This window comes from Patagioenas fasciata, chromosome 3, assembly GCF_037038585.1.
Source record: "Patagioenas fasciata isolate bPatFas1 chromosome 3, bPatFas1.hap1, whole genome shotgun sequence".
Taxonomy (NCBI): Eukaryota; Metazoa; Chordata; class Aves; order Columbiformes; family Columbidae; genus Patagioenas; species Patagioenas fasciata.
In genome coordinates this window covers 102,437,652-102,457,624 of record NC_092522.1, presented here as the reverse complement: position 1 = coordinate 102,457,624, position 19,973 = coordinate 102,437,652, and the positions used below count along the sequence as shown (strand labels likewise).

The following is a 19,973-nucleotide window of genomic DNA, read 5'->3' as shown; positions in this document are numbered from 1 at the left end:
GCATCTCTGAATTCCTAATGTCCTGATATATAATATTTTGGAGGTTTTTATTTGTTTGGTTGGTTTTGTTTATATAGATACCCATGTTTTTCAGACATTACACCACCACATTCTGCTTTCCACACCTTCAGTATTACCAGTAGAGTTCTAATTCAGTGACAATTGAAAGTGCAATAGCTATTTTATGACCACGCCCTCCCAACACCTCTCTCTTTGATTTGTATATTTAGTAGGATGCCAGAAGATATACATATTCAGTGAAGATAATGACATAACTTACAGACAGAATTTTTGTGGTTACTGTCTTTGCTGGGCAACATCTTGACTCCTCTTGATTTCAGTTCAATTGCTTTTTTCACTGAGAAAAGAAGAAAAATAAATGAAAATATTTCATTATTAAACCTTATAGAAGGGACATATAGCTCCCAAATAATACATTACAGTAACACAACGCTATACAGGAATAGATTGAAATACAAGTAGATTGAAATAACTGCAGTTTCTGTGATAATCCAAATACACATTTACAAAAACACAACAATGTATCACAGCTTTTTTAAACAGACATTATCAGGATTTGCAATACTTTTAAGTCAAGTTTTCTTAGGGTGAAAGAAAATAAAAACCCATCCTAATCACATGTATGGGTTTCCTTTCTTTGCTGCTGCACATGGCAAAAATCTTAAACATTTTTTGAAACTTATTTATTGCATTGTACAGTACATTATCTACACATATCTCAGGACCCCAAGCTTTAAATGTGATATTCACATCTGCTATTATTTGATTCATTCTTCACTAGTAGACATGTTTTTAGTTCCATTTCCTAAGGAGATTAAGGCTATAGGATCACAGTATGTTACATGCTTTGGCTCACCTAACCTTCTGAATGTACAGGGCAATTTGAACTGAATTAGAAAGAGAATAAGAGCTCTCAAAGGGACAATGTTTTGTGAGAGGGAACAGATGCATCAGAGGTTTAATATCTGTTTTTTCTGCTCAGCTAACTGAATGGCTGATAAACTCCCAGTCTATCCCTGCTAAGTAGTTAGGGCACCATAGGAGGGATCAGGAGCAAAGCAGGAAGAGACATGAGAAGAAACTAAATGCAGTTATACATTAAGGAACACATAGGGTAGAATTTTAATTGTAATGGCAGGAGAAAAGGGTAAAAACATAGGACACATTCAAAGGAAATTAATTAGCTCCGTGGCTTGGAAACAACTCGATCAGCTGAAAATAAAATCCAATGTAGAAAATAATTGTGAAATAAGCTTGGAAAATTTGAAACTATCATGAAAATACAATAGCAAAAGCTAAAGAGCTAGTGACTGACTTTGTATCAGAATGCTAACGACAACATCAAGATGCATGTCAGTAACAAAAAAATTACAAAAAGCAATAATCTTCTTCTAATTCACATTAAATACTATTTTTCTTCTAGAGCTCGCTGTTTAAAATGCAGCCATTTATCCTGGATACAAACAGAAACAAAAAATCAACTCAGACATTTTAAAAATGGTAGTCATTTATACTTTGTACTAGATAAATATATAAATTAATATCACAGATTATCAGTTACAATTTTTGTCAATGCATTGGATAAATTTTATGTTTACTACACTACACACTGAACTGTATACAAGCACTGCAGAAAGTACTTTTTGTGCTATGTGTGTTGCAAGCACAGACATTTATGTCTAAACCTGGAAAATCGGTCTTCAAATGATGAAAGATGATTGAAACGCAATTGTAGCTGCATGGAATGAAATGGATTTGATAGTAATGTGGTGTTTTCTTCTAAGACAGAAACACATTATACAGAGACATCAATGCAGACAATAAGGCTGATATCCCCAGTGGCTTCTGGAAGGGTAAACCTTATGGATATGGTAATCTTAGGGTCAATTTCTAGACTTGGGTAATAAAATTACCATCAAGTGCCACCTTGTGTTCTGTTTTCTTAAGCTGCATAAACAGTCTGTTAAAATTATCCAGTATTTCATGGGAAAAGAATAACACAACTCTTGTAATGATTATTTGCAATATTGTCTGGAGTTGTGGTCCCTCTGCCAGCATGAATTTCACAATTTGTTAATATCTGTGTCATATAAAACATGTGAGCAATTCCTGAAGGATTCAAAACCCACATTGCTTACATTCACAGATAAATGGTAAAACCATTGAGTTATTATACAGCAGACAGAGAAAAGAATTATACTCTTCTCTTCGTCCTGTGACCCTATTTTAGAGTGAAAGTGGCAATCATCACCCAAATTCCTTGTAGAAATTCACTTTTTAAGTTATTTGTTAGAAATACTTGAAGCATGCTTCTCGGGAATGGGGAAAAATGGTACCTATCAGCTTTATTTGAAATACAGTTGACATAAATTGAAACAAGAGAGGTTCCAAATTGATACATGAAAATCTTTTTCACTGTTAGGACAGTCAAGCATTGAAAGAGGTCTTGCAGTTTCCATCCTTGGAGTTTTTTTCACATGTCAAGAAAAAGGCATTCTGTGTGTCTCTGAAAGAACGCTAGATAGGGGATTCACAGTACTTAAGATCAGTCACCTAAAATGTAAGTGTTATGAAGAGAAATAGCTACCTCAAGGGGGCAATTCATCCCCTTCTAAGATAGACAAAATGAATCATCCTCTAGAGATGCCTTTCGTCTCCATAAAATATAGTAGAAACATAAACCATTGCTCAAGCTAGATCCCTGCATTTTAGAGAGTAACATTACGTGACATGAGCTTTTAGATCTGAAGAACTTCAACAGCCAAATCTAAGTATCTGTGAGACACAGGGATCCATGAGGTTAAACAGGAGAGTCTGAGACATTAATACCAAAGTTCTGCCTCTATTATACTTGTGTGTGCAAGTTTTCACATGTGGGCTGCATAGTATTTTCTTCTGTTTTTAAAAAGTATTATAATAAGCAAGTATCATCTTGAAAACACAAACTCTTCAACCCTGAAAGAGATACAGAGACCACTGAACACTGCAGTTTGAGTGAACCAGTTCAACCCCTTCTGTAAGATACAAGAAATACTATATATAGCACTTTTCATTACCATTTAAATATAATTTGAACATCTTTTCTGAGATACTTCTTTAATACTTCCTGATTGCTGTCTCATTAAAAAGGTTTTCCTGATTTTAAAGATTATTTGCCTGCCGTTTAACAGCACAAAAAGAGAAATGGGCTTATGTTAATAATGTCAGATATGAACAGCACTTTCTATCTTTTAAGTCTTTAATTTTTTTTAAATTCGCATAGATTTCCACTCTCTTTACTTAAATATTCTGTTAAGATAACTGAGTTAACTCACTTCACCTTGTCTGTTAAACATAACTTAAAGACTCTTTTGGACAAGAGACACCCATTCAGGGAGGAAGGCAGAGCTAAGCACTGGAAAGCACTGGTGGTATTCCTTAACTTTTTGTTATACCTAAATTAAACTCAGCCATGGAAAGATTATATGCCTGGCATTATTTGAATGGATCATGAAAGTTCAAGTAAAATTTTCAAGCTGTAAACCTCTATTCAAACCCATTTTGATTCCTGTGAAGCTCATAGTTTCTAATACATTTGAACCTGTGTGAAAAAAATATATTTTAAATCAAGCACAATTACCTTGCAGAAAAAATGATCACAATTTAGCAAAAATATAGTTTGAAGAAAGGATCAGAATCACAGAATGGTTGAGGTTGCAAGACACCTCTTGTCCAACCCTCTTGCTCAGGCAAGGGACACCTAGAGACAGTTTGCCCATTGATGAACCAATGAGTAAAATATGAACTGTTGGTAACAACCTGGAGGGTAACAAAATAAATGCAGCTATGACATTAGAAAAACAGTCTCTATGTCTTTTGATGATATTGGAAAAGTATTATCTTCAGTCAGATATATTTCGGTGTGTTTATATATATATAATACATGTACTGCATTAAGATTTGTTGTGAAAAAGAACTTCCAAAAGTTAGTATGCAATGTTTTAAAAATCTTATTAGAATACTTTCAATAATTATCTATATCTGTATCTGAATAAAGGTGGTTTGATATATTCGAGACCTGCTGACGTTCTGCCATTGAAAAGGTTCTCCTAGAAAGCTGATTCTCCCATGCATTTCCTTGACCAAGGCATTTGAAGTATATTATTGATAAAATGAAGAGAAGATATTAAAATAATCAGAACAACAACCATTTAAAACATTTTATGTGTTCAGGTAAGCAAGACGTAATATTGCTGAAAAAGTTCAGATAATCAATGACTTCAAGCAAAACGCTCACAAATAACTAAGCTCAGATATATTTCAGTAAGAAGTTTTATACACAGATTGCAGCCTGAAGAACTTCAGAAAAACCTTTCATGACTCATAGACTGCCTAATTAAAAGACGAAGGCCAACAAGTGAAGTTAACAAGAGTAAGCCTTCAAATTACTAAAAGGAAGCATTTTTTCATACAAGTAGTAGCAAAAAAGTGAAATTCTTTGCCAAAAGGCACTGGCAAATGTGGATACAAGTCTAAAAATCTCCTTCAGGCCATGGGTAGAGACAGAAATGGAGTTAAGTAGATTCCTTTATGATTGTTCATTACTATTTTTATGCATCTCTAAGTTTATCTTTGTGGGTTGAAGAGGCCAAAATTCATTCAGCAGGTAAATTTAAGCTCTTCAGTAGGAAGGAACGACTCTTCTTCTTCTTCACATTACTTTAGCAGACTACGACCTTTACTATGACATCTTTAGATATCGTTAAAATTATACTAAATATGTCACTATTGAACATGGAAGATAAGCTTTTTTGGAAGTTTGTTTTTGTTTTTTTGTTTTGTTTTGTTTTTTTTCCCTGTTCTTGTGGAAAATCCAGCAGTTTGTAGTCTTGATGAGTACCATGTTTCTGGACAGAAGTTTCAGGACTTCCTAGAGAACAAGATGACTACTCACAGTAGACTCAGCTGAAGAATTCTTGGTGCTGAACTTTCCTGGTGCCTTTACACTGCAAGACATATCATGTGCTTGCCATGGTAGTACTAACCTCTCAGCACTTTTGCAAGGTATCAGCCTGGATAGTCAGACAATTTACAGATCCATTTAGAATGGGTATTTCTGTTCAGATTTTTAGATCTTCCTTTAAACAACAGCATTATATGACACTCATTTTATATTCAAATCAGATTCAAATAAATATAAGATTTCATAATAACTTTGTTAGATTTCTTAATTAGAACAGGAGTAGTCTAAGATTTTGTTTATCATTCAGTAAGATTATGGTTTTGTTCCAAGATTTTGAATATATTTTGAGTTATGTGCACCTAACTGAAATTATTTTGTTGTGGTGTCAGATGCTGATTTCAGTTTTAACTGTGTGTATCGGGTGGAATAGATCATTTTCACACAATGCTTATTTGCCTAGTCCAAATTTATTACAAAAAAAAAAAAAAAAAATTGTTAACTAAAATCACCTATGACTTAATGTTTCGGGCTTTTTTTTTTTTAACAAATTAGTGTACAGCATACAGTAATCATAATTTTTCTTAGCTCAAAGAATAGTCATTGAAAATTTTAACTTTAAAATTAATATATTGCAAAGAGTTGTCATATTATTTTTGAAAGTGAAAACAGTCATTTGTATTATGAGTTTTATTTTCTAGAGCCATGAGTCACTTCAGTATACTATGCTCTCTATATAATTCCTATACATATATATGTGTATCTATATATGCATACATATATATCTCTCTATATTTCATATGTATCATTCACATATATTTCTCTATAAATGAAAAGGAAAATTTTCTCTTTTATTATGCTTACAGCCATCTCCAGGAGACAATAACTCAGAAAATAATTGCTCTACAGCTGTTATTATTGGAAAAGCCTATTATACATAGTAGCTCATTATAGCAGGGATGGTTTCCTACAATTCATACAACAATTACTGTTTTTAAATGATGTTTATTTTCCACAGTTTTGTTTCCCAGGATGATTCTTTGAAAACTGCTTTTCCAACCTCAAGTATAATCCAAATCACTCAAAAAAATTAAATCTGAAGGTTTGCTTGCTCATGATAGTTTTAACACTGTTTTTAAACAATTACACATGAATAAATAAAAGTATGAAGCAGTTAGACTTTCAAATATTCTCTGCACCTGTATATTTTTAAACACACATATTTCACAGGTGCAAGCAACAGTACAAAGTAATAATCAAGCTTTGTGTATATGTGCAATTTTGGAAGCATTACCCGAACAATTTATGAATATTAACCAAAACAGATATATACAAATTCTTAGCCCTTTTTTTCTAAAACTAAAGTTGGTAATTTCAGTTTTGGTCTCCGATGACTCTTTTATTTTAAGTCTTCATGAATCCATTAAATTATATATTTTTAGCATTACACTACATTTTGGAGCAAAGGTGGTTCATCTGGGATTTTTGTTTGATTAAGACAGACTTTAAAAAAAAAAACAACAAAAACTCTACATGCACCTTCAAAACAGTGACTATGTGAAATCTACACAAAACATTGTCATAATTCTCATGAAAATTCAATGTATTATCTGTATTACAATATAAAAAATTGTATTTATTTGTCATATATTTTCAGGGTGGCTATGAATTTCAAGTAAAAGGAGGTTTTTTTTAGTATTGCTTGACTAATCATGAATGAGCCAAAAGCTGTACATATGCAAGGTATCAGGTAGTATTTAGCACAAAGTGTTTGCAGTCTTATTATTTGGTTATGTAATTTTACTTAGGGGAGACAGGATAGACATTAGTAAGACGAAATATATGGAAAAAATAACTGAAAGTGAAGATGGTAGGAAACAATTAATTTTCCATTCACAGAGCATAACTGAGGAATAATTTAATCTAGAAAAGGTTTTGAGGACTTATGCTTTAGGCATAACAAGGGAATTGCAAAGAGGAAAGATACCTTCCGCAATTCCAGTAGGGCTAGAAAAAGAACTTAGGGTTTTATCTGTATCAAGGGAAAGTTTGGTTACACAAGAAAAAAAGCTTTTTAACAGTAAGAGTGATGGAGCCCTGGAATAAATTACCCAGAGAAGCTGTAGAATCTTAGCCATTAAAAGCTTTAAATAACATGTTAAATTAAGGTCTGAAAACAACAGTTAAGTATACTTGGCTTCTCATTGGTATAGGGTTAGCTTATCAAGATAATTTTAAACATATTTTCTATTATTTCATAATAATAACCCATAACCAGAAGTCATTTGGTTGAGAAACAATAAGCGGCTAAGACCTTGGGGTTTACTAGCATATGAAATTAATTGATTACACACACATTCAACTGCATATGTGCAAACAGGTAAATGGTATGTGATACACATGTCGTATCAAAGTCAGATAAGATACTGCAAGCGTGGGCCCATTAACACAGCATTATGCTTGATTTAATTTACCCTCTTTAAGATTTCATACAATTATACCTTGAAAATACCCTTATGCGACTCCAAAACAAGTAAGCTAACATTTGCTGTTTGTTCCTAGCACGTTCTTTGTAACAGTTTTCATGTACATTGTGGATGACATAACAGTTTTTCCTTCAATTACCCAAATACATGTGTATCTTGCCAGTTTTTATTCCTGCATGAAATAACCTGCAAGGCCTCAAATACTGGCTACCACTCAAAGCTAAAATATTCTGACATCATCTGCTGGTACTTCCTCAAGCTGCTTCTGCTGCTGCACTGCTGAGTTCAGCTCTTGGCTGCCTTTCACTGCAGATTTTTCCCAGGTACAGATATTTGAAGGTGAAGAAGAACAGCATATTGCCCAGTACCTGGTGATCACCAGCAGGACCTTTCCTGTCCAGCCTTAAGACCACTGTCAGTCTAAGGAATGTATTTGAACAGGTCTTTGTTTTTACTACAGTATAGGAAAAAAACAATATTTTTATTATTTTTTATGTTGAGAGCGAGTGGAGGAGAAATATCTGTTACAAAGACTGACACTTATCGTTACATGTTTTGGAGAGTTCAGTAAGAAACAGTAATATATTTGCAATAACATTCATAGGATTATTCTCAAAGGGAATTAGCAATGTATATCAGCACAGTGCAGAATTAATCAATTTCCTTTTGATTTAGTTTCATTGGTCTGATTTTTGTCGAGTACTCGAGCTGTGAAAGAAAGTATTTTCTTAATTCAGATTACAGAGTCCAATCAAGTGCCTTGTTTGCTTTGCCCTAGTGCCTTAGTATTTTTGTGTTCTTCTCCAAAGACACAATTACGGGAATATCACCATTTTTTGGCCCTGAAAGAAATGATCTACAGTTCTATATTTGCAGCATCAGTATTCTCTCTGGATTCTGCTTATAGATCATATATTTATTTTCTATCACTCAAAGTCTAGTGGACTCAGTAAATAAAATGTTAGCTGTATCTAGTTTTTCTTCCATTTTACTATGGCCTGTTGTACCATGAATTCTTTTAGAAAGTGTAGTAATTATGAAAATAAAATAAAAAAAAAACCCTAAATCTTTCTCCATCTTACCATTCACTTTAGTTTATGAAGAGAATTCTAGAATAAATTATTTGATAAAACAAGGCTCCAGACTCAGTAACCTAGGAGGATGCTTACAAGCTTTGCTGCTTCTCAGCTACCCACTTCTTGACTTTCGCAGAAGCACCGCAATTTTCCACAGGATCTCTACTTTAAACCAACTCACTGGAATAATCCAGCTTTCTGCTGTTTCTGTACTCCCTGCCTGAAGAGTATTCTGTCTAATACACTCTCCTAGTGTTTCTCTCACTAACAGCTTTCAAAATCTTCCCTACTAATCAGTATTTTAACTCCAGAGGGCTTCACAGCAAGCATAGATGTTCCCACTATATGGCTACCTGTAAAAGCCATAGGTTCATGATCAGTCAGCTTCCTTGTGCCATCAATCCAGCAAAGTACTGCCTGTCATTATCAGACCTTCCACCTGTTCCCTGCGCTGGAAATCTCTGCATGCAGCGCTAGTGAACGAATGGTACAGCCCTAAGATAAACTGGTGTCACAATAGATTTTTACACAAATCTTTCTCATGCTATGTGTATACACTGAGATGGGATCTGCAGGTTTAAAAAGGAGCACAGCCAATTGTCTTCCATTAACCTTCTGCATGTCACTTAGCTGGCCCCTTGCCCTGACAGACTGCCTTAGCTCCTTTATGCTATAAATATATGATATATCATAAGAGAACAAGTTAGCAGGCATCAAGTCTTCAGTGCCTGTAGATGTCCTCCACAGTTCTGGAAAACAGTATCAATACGGTTTGCACTTTGAACACACACTACCACAGAACGCACTGAGTGATTGTATGTAGAGTCTGTCTCTAAGAAAAAAAATAAATCATAAAATGAAATCCACTCAGTTCCTTGTTTGAATGCTACTGTAACTACAGTCTTCTAATTATGGTGTCAAAAGCTGATTTATGATTCTTCTCCACTAATATCTCCATAGTGCTGCTCAGTGGGATGATTAAAATGTTCATTAGAAAATCCTATCCTGAAGTCAGTATTTGACTGTCTTTTCAGATTTCGTACAGAAACAAAATCTGTAGTCTGGACTGAAAACATCTCTAAAACACAGCTCTTACACTGATCATTTGACTGTTTTCCATCACATGGCTGAACATGAATGGACTTCTCTCTCACAAGGTAGATAATGAAGAAACTGCAAGTTATTTGATGTCTCTAATTACATCCCATGCAAAACCTGACTATGTGAGTGATTTCAGTCTGTGCCAAATATAAAATAATGAGTCTAATCGATTTTGTGATGGCATGTAGGTTATGCATGTTTCCTTAAAACTTGCACATCTCCATCACTCTATATAATGTGCGTATCTCCATCACTTATGTGTATATTCCTATTTTAAATTCTTAGGCTCACATTCTGCGATTTCTACTATATTGCTACTAGCTGCTTTAGAGATTAGTGAAACCTACAGTTTCTTCAACATTTTCTAAATGCATATGTTTGCACTGGAAAATGTGGAGTTCATTGAAGATGCATAAGTTTAATTATTTTGAAACAGCACAGAAAACAACTGTCCTAGAAGTTGGGTAGCCTTGGGACAATGGTGCCTTCAAACAATGACTGTGGAAGGTCTGGCATTCAGTGAGATCATCTAGTCCAATCCCCCTGCAGGAGCAGGAACGCCTAGGTGAGGTCACACAGGAACATGTCCAGGCAGGCTTTGAATGTCTCCAGGGAAGGAGACTCCACAACCTCCCTGGGCAGCCTGTTCCAGTGCTCTGTTACCCTCATTGAGAAGAAGTTTTTTCTCAAATTTAAGTGAAACCTCTTGTGTTCCAGCTTGATCCCATTACCCCTTGTCCTATCATTGTTTGCCACTGAGAAGAGCCTGGCTCCATCCTCATGGCACTCACCCTTTATATCTTTATAAACATTAATAAGGTCACCCCTCAGTCTCTTCTTCTCCAAACTAAAGAGACCCAGCTCCCTCAGTCTTTCTTCATAAGGGAGGTGCTCCACTCCCTTCATCATCTTTGTTGCCCTACGTTGGACCCTCTCCAGTAGTTCCCTGTCCTTATTGAACTGAGGGGCCCAGAACTGGACACAATATTCCAGATGGGGTCTCACCAGGGCGAAGCAGAGGGGAAGGAGGACCTCTCCCGATCTACTGACCACCCCCCTTCTAATACACCCCAGGATGCCATTGGCCTTCCTGGCCACAAGGGCACAGTGCTGGCTCATGGTCATCCTGTTGCTCACCAGGACCCCCAGGTCCCTTTCACCTACACTGCTCTCTAATATGTAATTTCCCAACCTATACTGGAACCTGGGGTTGTTCCTGCCCAGATGCAGGACTCTACACCTTCCCTTGTTAAATTTCATCAGGTTATTCCCCGCCCAACTCTCCAGCCTGTCCAGGTCCCGCTGGATGGAGCAACAAGCAGCAGAGACAGCACGTGATGAATTGACCACAATCCCCATTTCCTGTCACCCTGCACTGCTGAGGAGGATGAGGTAGAGAAAATCAGGAGTGAAGCTGAGCCCAGGAAGAAGAGAGGGATGGGGGGAAAGTGGTTTTAAGATTTGTTTTTTTTCTCTCATTACCCTACTCTGATTTGGTTGGCAATAAAGTAAATTAATTTCCCTGAGTCGAGTTTGTTTTGCCTGTGATGGCAATCAGTGAGTGATCTCTCCCTTTCCTTTTCTCAACCCACAAGACTCTCATTATGTTATCTTTCCCATGACCAGTTGAGGAGGGATGTGACAGAGTGACTCTGGTGTGCGCCTATCATCCAGCCAAGGTCAACCCATCACAGTCCTTATGATGCAATTTGCAAAGGCACAAGCTACCACTTTTTGAGGAATGTATTTTTGTAATTTTGTTCTGTCCATAATATTCATGTCAGAGAACTATTAAAAACCCCTATATGCTATAAGGACTCTAGAATACAACAACTTACTAACTGGCAAGGTGTAATAGGCTGCTTAGATTTCATATCTAAGATCTGCAGTCAAAATTAATTACTTCCTTTTTTTCCCAAAGCAGTGGAGACTATTATTCTCATCTGGCATAATTAGATAGTTTTACCACACATACACACAAACCAAAAAAAAAAAAATCACTTTATGAAGAAACCAAGCAAAGAATCACAAAAAGACAGCTCAGGCTGATTTAAGGGAATGTTGCTTCTAAAAAAGAAGCAAAAGAAGAATGCAGTCTAAGTAACGTAGGACAGTGGAGCCCTGAATGTCCTGAGGATGCTGCCCAAGATCTAAGAACAGAAGAAGAATAAAAAAAGATTATTGAGTTTTGGTCAGGCTGCTAATAGGTACTTATCTATTGGTAAAGTGTTTAATGGTTACTTCAGAAAGTCTGTGTTTTTATTTTAACTGTCTCAAAGACAAGATAGTTCAACTATATATCAATCCCAACTGGAATAGTCAATTTAAACTATTGCAAATAGTCGTCCATAAGAAAAATGTTTCTCAGAGGTCTCAGAGTCATATAGCTTATAGTACAGAATTTTCCAGGAGGACAAATATAAGAATTGAGCCTGGAAATAATCAGACATTAAAGGCATTCTATCACTGCCAGGACTTTCCACCAGAAAACAAGGTCATGTATTTCACAGGAGTTTTTGTGGTGGTGGTGGTGGTGGTGGTTTTGGTTTGGTTTAGTTTTATTTTTCATAACAGGCTGAAATAACTATTTTCCTTGAGAAAAGCACCCCAGAAGAAAACACCTGTCAAAGTAGTTGAATTTTAGCAGAAATAACCTTCTGAATACAAAAATAAGGGAGACACTGAGATAGTTTAGCCTGGAGAAGAGAAGGCTTGGGGAGGGGATCTTATTGGTATATATTAATACCTGATGAGATGAGAGGGTGTAAGTAAGATGGAACCAGATCCATCAGGGTGATATTCATTGACAAGACTTGAAGCAATAAGCACAAATTGAAACAGAGGAAATTCCACTTAAAAATAGGTGAAAACTTTTTTACTCTGAGGGTAAATACTGGCACAGATTGCCCAGAGAGGTTGTGGAGTCTGATTTTGGAGGTATTCAAAACCCATCTCGACATAGTCCTGGGCACCTTGCTCCATGTAGCCCTTCTTTGAGGAGGCCATCAGACTAGATGAACTCCAGAAGTCCCTTCAAACCTCTGCTATCCTGTGATTTGTGGTACTAGTAGACTTCTCTAGCTATAAACATCATTCTTACTTCTGCTTAAAATAAAATACTGGATTATTGGTTATTCCTCAAATACACATGATAGAAATAATTACTAAAGCTGCATCATAAAAAGCAATTAATGAAGTTGTTAGATTAACCAGATTTTTATATCACTCTGAATTTTCATCCTGTATGTTGAAAGACTGTTTCCTAATTTATAATGTTTATATCACTAACATAGGGATTTATTAAATTGCTGTTGACCCTGATTAGATACATAGCTGTGGCTCATGTAGTTCAGATATGTTTGTATTTAATACAGTTTACCCTTACACCCAATATCTGACATATTATGCAGAGTAACAGATATACATCTGAAATAATGATCTCCCCAGATATTTCCCTAAAGCTTTAATTCCATAGTAAGCATTTGGCTGGAGATAAGATATGTTGAAAAAGGAAAAAAAAAAAAAAAATAGTTTTCAGTGCTGATTATTCTATCCCAAACTTTCCTTTGTTATTCTGTTGATTCTTAGTTTTACAGTGCATCAGCAAGATAAGCCTCATTGTTTTTGTGATCTCTGTTTAATAGGTTTAAGACACAGCATTAACATAAGCAGTGCATCTAAATTCATAGTCACCAACAGTATTATATATGCATCCTCAGTAAACTTTGTAAAGATAAGTTATAAGTGCAAAGGATCACAGAATATGTACTTGAATTGACAAAATAAAATGGAATTTCACAGATTTATGTTTTAGTAAAATTGTCAATACCTTTTTAAAGAGAAAAGAACTACGTATGTTAAATGTTTTTGTGTGCATTACACATGTATGTCATAGTCACAAGAAATATATATTTGTTGTAATGTATTTGTCATTTCTAAAGTGATACAGGCCCTATAGTTTCAGGAAAAACAAACAAACAAACCAACCCACCAATCAACCAACCAACAACAGAAGAAGGTATAAATGCATAAATTATTTGATGGTAGGTGGGGTAAAATGGTTGAAAAAGCTTATATAAGCACAGAATTTAAAAGCACAGACAAATTAAGGATCCCTTCTATATAACTACAATATCTTTGATGTTGAGTAATGATTTATGAAGTACAAAAATCAATAAAGATTGCATTGTAAAAAATTGCATTTTAAGGAGTATCTTGGTGAACATAAGGAGCAATTGACAGCAACACCGACATCCTCTTGTCTTCTATTAAAGTTGTGTATGTAAATCTATGCAGAAGCCTGAAATACGTTTTGTGTTATAGGATGAGTTAAATTCCCAAATGATGAATGTAGCTTCTGGGTAAGAGTTAGACTTTGAGTAATGAAGGAAGACAATGTTTAGATAGGGACATGCTTTTGTGTGGCATTCACTTTCTGCAGGTTGCATTCCAGGTATGTTTTTAAAGGAAAGATCAAACTGAATGCAAAGCAATTTATTACAGAAAAAGTGAACAAGCAAATTCATACTTAAAGCAAACTGCCATGTGAAGCACAGGTACTCTTTCCAGAAGTAAGTCCCTAGACATTCTTGATTACACAAGGATAACAGCTACTCAGTGTAAGAGCAATAGTAATATGAGTCAGCTCTTTATTGCGTCTCTGATATCGAAACACAAATCTCTACTACCACCACTTGAGCAATGCTTAAAGGTAAAGGACCATTTTGCTGCACTTTTATGTGTTCCGTACCTTGGAACTGAGCATTGAATCCCTTCCGTCGGTGGTTGCTGTCAGATGTAAAATGGAGTCGTAACCAGTTCTTACTGCTGATAACAGGAGAAGGTAGATTCATACCAGTCAGCCTGGGAAAAGAAAAAAATAATCTAATGTAAACGGTTTAAAAAAATCATGTGTACAGTATTTAGAAGAAGAAAAACAAACACACAAACAAAATGCCAAATAAATAGTCAAAATGTATTACCGTACTATTCACAATGTATTTGACAACAGTGATTCACTGTCATCTCATCTCAGTTTATTACTAGTTTAGTAACATCTATCCTGGGATAGATGGCATTACAGCTAGCCATTTTATGATCAGAGCTTATATCTATGAACTACTCTTTTCTGAATTAAAGAAGAAAAGGAATCTTGTGTGCCTGTGCGTGCATGTGCATGTTTATGTATCTGTTTGTCAAAGCATTCTGAAAAAAAAAAAATCAATTATGACAAAATTGAATCATCTGACTCCCTGCTATGTCAGTTACATCACAGGAAACTAAATCTCAGATGTTAAGAAAGGATAAATAAGAGCTATGAGCACTAGTTAATGTGATAAATCATTAGTACACAACTATCCAGCTAGAACTACTTTTGTGTGTATTAACACCTTTACATTTTTTAATAGAAAAGATGGAGGATAACTAGTTTGAAAAACTATGGATATTATGAAGAAAGAGTGCACACAAAGAATCTGTCCAACATAGGCAACAGGTCTTTGGACCGCATTGAGTCATACCATAGTCTATCATTGCACATCATTTGTTAATATGAACATAGTCTAGTTAACAAAGAGTACCTGATATGCTGTAAATTCATGCTTTAGTCTGCCAGATGTCTTTTTATATTATTTTTTTTGTATGAACAAACTCCAAGTTTCAAATTTTGACTTTTTTTTCTTTCTTTTTGATTAACTCTGTAAAACTACAAGATACAGTTTCTCCCTTTCAAAAATGTTGATTATTTGAAACAAAACCTAAACTGTTCAGTGTCAGAAATTGTCAGCTAAGAGGTTATGTTTGCCAATTAGAATAGATATAACGTTTATTATCAGAGCTAAAAATCCCTCCAAAACTGAAATAAGATTTTGTCTCTCTGAAATCAAACAATGTAGTGATACAGATACCTTTTTCATTGCAATAAATATACAATTTCAGAATTTCATTAAATATCCCAGATTACTAGGAAACCCATCATGTTAAGAAATATTGATGCTGGAGCAGTCTATTTAGAGACATGGCTGAATCCCTTTTCTTTCTATAATAGAGTAAGATGAAGACAATGAAAAATAGAAATTCTTAATAGTATTTTCTTTTTTTAATTGTTATGATGTATAAACTGCATCAGAGAAATTTATGTTCTCATTAATAATCTGATTTTATTCATCTGGCTTACAAAAAAATAAGTAAGAACAAAACTCTACTTTAAATTATTTTAACAGCTTTGATTGAAAAACATGATAAATTGTTTAAATGATGAATTATCCATTTCAAACTTGCATTTAATAGTTCTTATAGATCTTGGTCAAAACATTCAACCCTGTACATATTTCTACATCTCACTCAAATGGACTTTTATATTTCACATACTCTTCCATACAGTCTTTACAGCATTTTAGAGCATACTGTATTTATAAAACTCTTTAGATCAGGTACTCTAAATATTTGCTGTTTCAAAGCTCCTTAGAATTTGGATGCACCTACAGAAACTACTATGATAAAATTAAAAGGACAAGAAAAAAATGTGGAATACCATAAATGCTTAATTTTCTTGTACCTCTTAGCTGTTGACACAATAGACACTAAATCTAAAAGTTTTTACTGTGTATAGGCTGCAGTTCATATCACCAAACTGATAATTCATCTGTCCAACTACACAAATTTATCTCCTAAAATTGTGCTTTGGGATTTGGTTTTCTTTTTTAGATGAAATACACATGTAGTAACATTTTATCTGGCATATCCAGAGCTCTGGATTTCAAAGTCTGCAAAACTCCAGGCTGAAATATTAAATTGTTACATGAACTAAATTGTACAATAATAAAAAAGTAAAAGAATACAATTATAAAAGCACATTCAAAGAAGACCTTTCATTAACTACATGTCTAATAAACAGCTATTTCCCAGACATGATACATACACTTATTTTCAGATCTATGTGAACTCTACAAGTACAGCTAAAGAGTCTCAAATCTTCCCATTATCGTAAAAAAGATAATGTTAACATGAAGACAACAGAGAGTATTTTAAGAATCCTATTTTATCAGAGTTTTAATTTAGCTGTATGATGGCTACGCCATTGCATACCAGAGAGGAATATGTTCTTTATCAGCAATGCCATTTCTTTTATAACTGAAGAAGATGAGAAAGTGAACTATGACTTGAAAGGCTGGTTTGGGAAGCACGAGACATATTTTTTTTTCTGTAAGGTGTTCAAAGCCTCTTCAATGTAGTACACTAATTCACAAATGGCAACAAATTCTGAATGGTGAGTTAGACTGCAGCCCTATGAACCACACGTGTACATCAACATGGGTGCCCCTAAAAGAAGTACTCCACTCTGTGGCATTCATCATGTCCAGATGAACAACATAGAGCTCAATTTTAATATCTCCATCACACAGCGAATACCAAAATGTAACAAAAGTTTTAATAACATTACAGGTATGCTAGTTGGAGAAAAGTAAAAAGCAGTGCTGTCAAAGAGAGGTGGTTTCCAGTCCCGCAAAGCTGAATATTATATATGATGCAAAATATACAAAATCTGGGGGAGGGGGTCCCTAAAGCACATGATCATTCATTTTTCTGATATATAAAATGCAACTCCATGACTCGGAGAAAGGCTTTTAAGTCGTCTGAGTTCACCAATAGAGAGGCTAGACATCACTGCTCAACTAATGAATGACTGAATGATCCCTTGCATTCCCAATAAGAACAGCACAGTGTTTCTTCTGCGGCTGCATAAAAAGAAGGAATATTTTGTTTGAAATTTACCAACCAAAATGTGCATCATGTACCACAGTTTTTGACTAGGGATCCACATGCCCTCTTTGTGCTAGCATTGGTGCAGTGTGCTTGCTCTGAGTCAGTGCAGTCTCTCCTGTCATGGGCTAACTTTTGATATTAATTGAGTATTTGTGGAAAACAGTTTGGTTGGTAAATTGAACAGTGGCACTTCATTCCAATGCCTCCTTGAGACTCTACACTATTAAAGGTTACAACAACAGCAACAAATCACAAAACTGTAGAATCACAGAATGGTTTGGGTTGGAAGGGACCTTAAAGATATCTAGTCCAAACCACCTGCCATGGGACATCTCTCACTAGATCAGGTTCCTGAAAGCCCCATCCAACCTGACCTTCAACACTTTTATGGATAGGGCATCCACAACTTCTTTGGGCAACCTGTTCCAGTGTCTCAACACCCTCATCATGAAACTACTGCCTATGACTAGTGCTGTCTCAATCTTTCTGAGCATAGTGTAAGAATTAGTCTAAACTACAGGGTCCAAATGGGCACTGTGAATGTGATCATCTCTTCTAAGGTGTTCAGGAAACACTAACAGACAGGATTTAATCATGCTGCTAGCTTGTTCTGAAAGCAAACATGAAACTAGAGCAGAGTTGTCTCAATCTGAAGTGGGCACATACAGTATCTAGTCCTGTTACATATGAATAGAAATAGAGAAATTTTAGCTGAGATTAGATATTAACTCAAATCAGATGAAGACTTGGAAATCCTTTAATATTAGATAAAAATGATTCAGATGAGGTAAAGAACCATATTTCTTAATAACAAAGTTCTTTTTAGAAGCTTTCATGCTTTGATTTTTATTGAGGATTTCTCCAATGCTGTCTAAAAAGAATACTGAAGATCTTTCTCACTTCTTTTTATAGCTGAAGACATTTATTTTTGGGGACTACTATAAAAGGAATTGAATTATTCAATTTTGTTTGAGTTCTGCCTCTGCTCTGAAAAGTGCAATGCTTTTATAGAACTGTTTTTAAGGCCTAGCATGTCATAGTCTGACTTGGATAGAAGTGATATCTAATCTAAACTATATCAACAAAATTTTTCATATGCATATACTACAAGTATATATAATGTCATATAACTAGCAGGTCAAAAGAGATTATTATCCTGCTGCATGCAGCATTGATGCAGTCTCACCTTGAGCACTGTGTGCAGTTCTGGGCCCCACAACTTAAGAAGGATATGAAAGTCCTGGAGTATGTCCAGAGGAGGGCAACAAAAATGGTGAAAGGGCTAGAAGAAATGTTCTATGAGAAGCAGCTAAGGACTCTAAGGACTCCAGGTTTGTCTAGTTTGGAGAAAAGGAGGCTGAGGGGTGACATCATTGCTTCCTACAGCTCCCCGAGGAGGGGAAGTGTAGAGGGAGGTGCTGAGCTCTTCTCCCTGGTATCCAGTGACAGGACACATGGGAATGGTTCAAAGCTGCATCAGGGGAGGTTTGACTGGACATCAGGAAGCATTTATTTACCAAGAGGGTGTTCTAACACTGGAACAGGCTTCCTAAAGGGGTGGTTGATGCCCCAAGCCTGTCAGTGTTTAAAAGGCCTCTGGACAATGCCCTTGACAACATCCTGTAAGTTTTGTCAACCCTGAAGTGGTCAGGCAGTTGGACTAGATGATCATTGTAAGTCCCTTCCAACCAAAATTTTATTTTATTTTGTTTTGTTTTGTTTTGTTTTGTTCTATTCTATTCTATTCTATTCTATTCTATTCTATTCTATTCTATTCTATTCTATTCTATTCTATTCTATTCTATTCTGAATTTTCTGGAAATACATGAAAATGCATGAAAGAATTAAAATATATGAACACTTAAGGTTTTGGAGGGTTTTTGTTAACTCATTTAATTTAGCTATTTTCTCTATTTTGTATTCAGCCAAACATCTATGTGGTTGAATGAACATTATTTAAAATGTTATTATTATTAAAACCATAAATAAAATCAATTGAATCAAGTGTAAACAAAATAAAATGAGATTTGAAAATGCAAGCTGTATAAGGACTAATTCAGACTAAAAAATACACAGAAGCCTTCCAACAAACCTCATTATGCATCAGTTTTGAATATTTCTGCTATTCCTATACTCATCTAACCACTAAAGTATTTATATTTTAATGACTTCCAAAAAAAATTTGGAAATATTGTAAAACATTTACTGAGTTTACATAACAGGTCTCTAGGTCAGGAGCTGAAGAGGAAAACCTGTACCCTAATTTTCAATTTGGAACTAACATTCATTTTGAAATCCTCTCAGCTAAAATATTTATATCAGCATCCATGCAGGTACGTGTCAAAATGAGAACTCTCAAGGCTCATCCCTAGCTAGTCCACAAAATAACAAGAAATAGCTTACAAAGAGGTGAAGTATGATGGCTGTAGCAAATACAGAAAGACAATGTGTATGCATGTATATATATATTCTCTCCATATGTATTATATATATTCGATATGCATGACTACAAATATCTATATTTCATGTAGATATACTAAAAGAGGGTATTACATGTGTATCACCTCAAACTCATGGTAACACCAG

General features: G+C 35.1%; 1 protein-coding gene across 2 annotated transcripts in view; it reads right to left on the bottom strand.

The window, feature by feature from the left end:
* Positions 1-19,973, bottom strand: part of CSMD1 (CUB and Sushi multiple domains 1) — a 1,060,719-nt gene that overhangs the window by 382,967 nt on the left and 657,779 nt on the right. For both annotated transcript variants that reach the window (XM_065834358.2, XM_071807004.1), the window contains exons 6-7: positions 14,374-14,486; positions 281-358 (exon numbers count right to left, since the gene is read on the bottom strand). In XM_065834358.2, the coding sequence (XP_065690430.2) occupies positions 281-358; positions 14,374-14,486 (191 nt within the window). The remainder of the gene's footprint in view (positions 1-280; positions 359-14,373; positions 14,487-19,973) is intronic.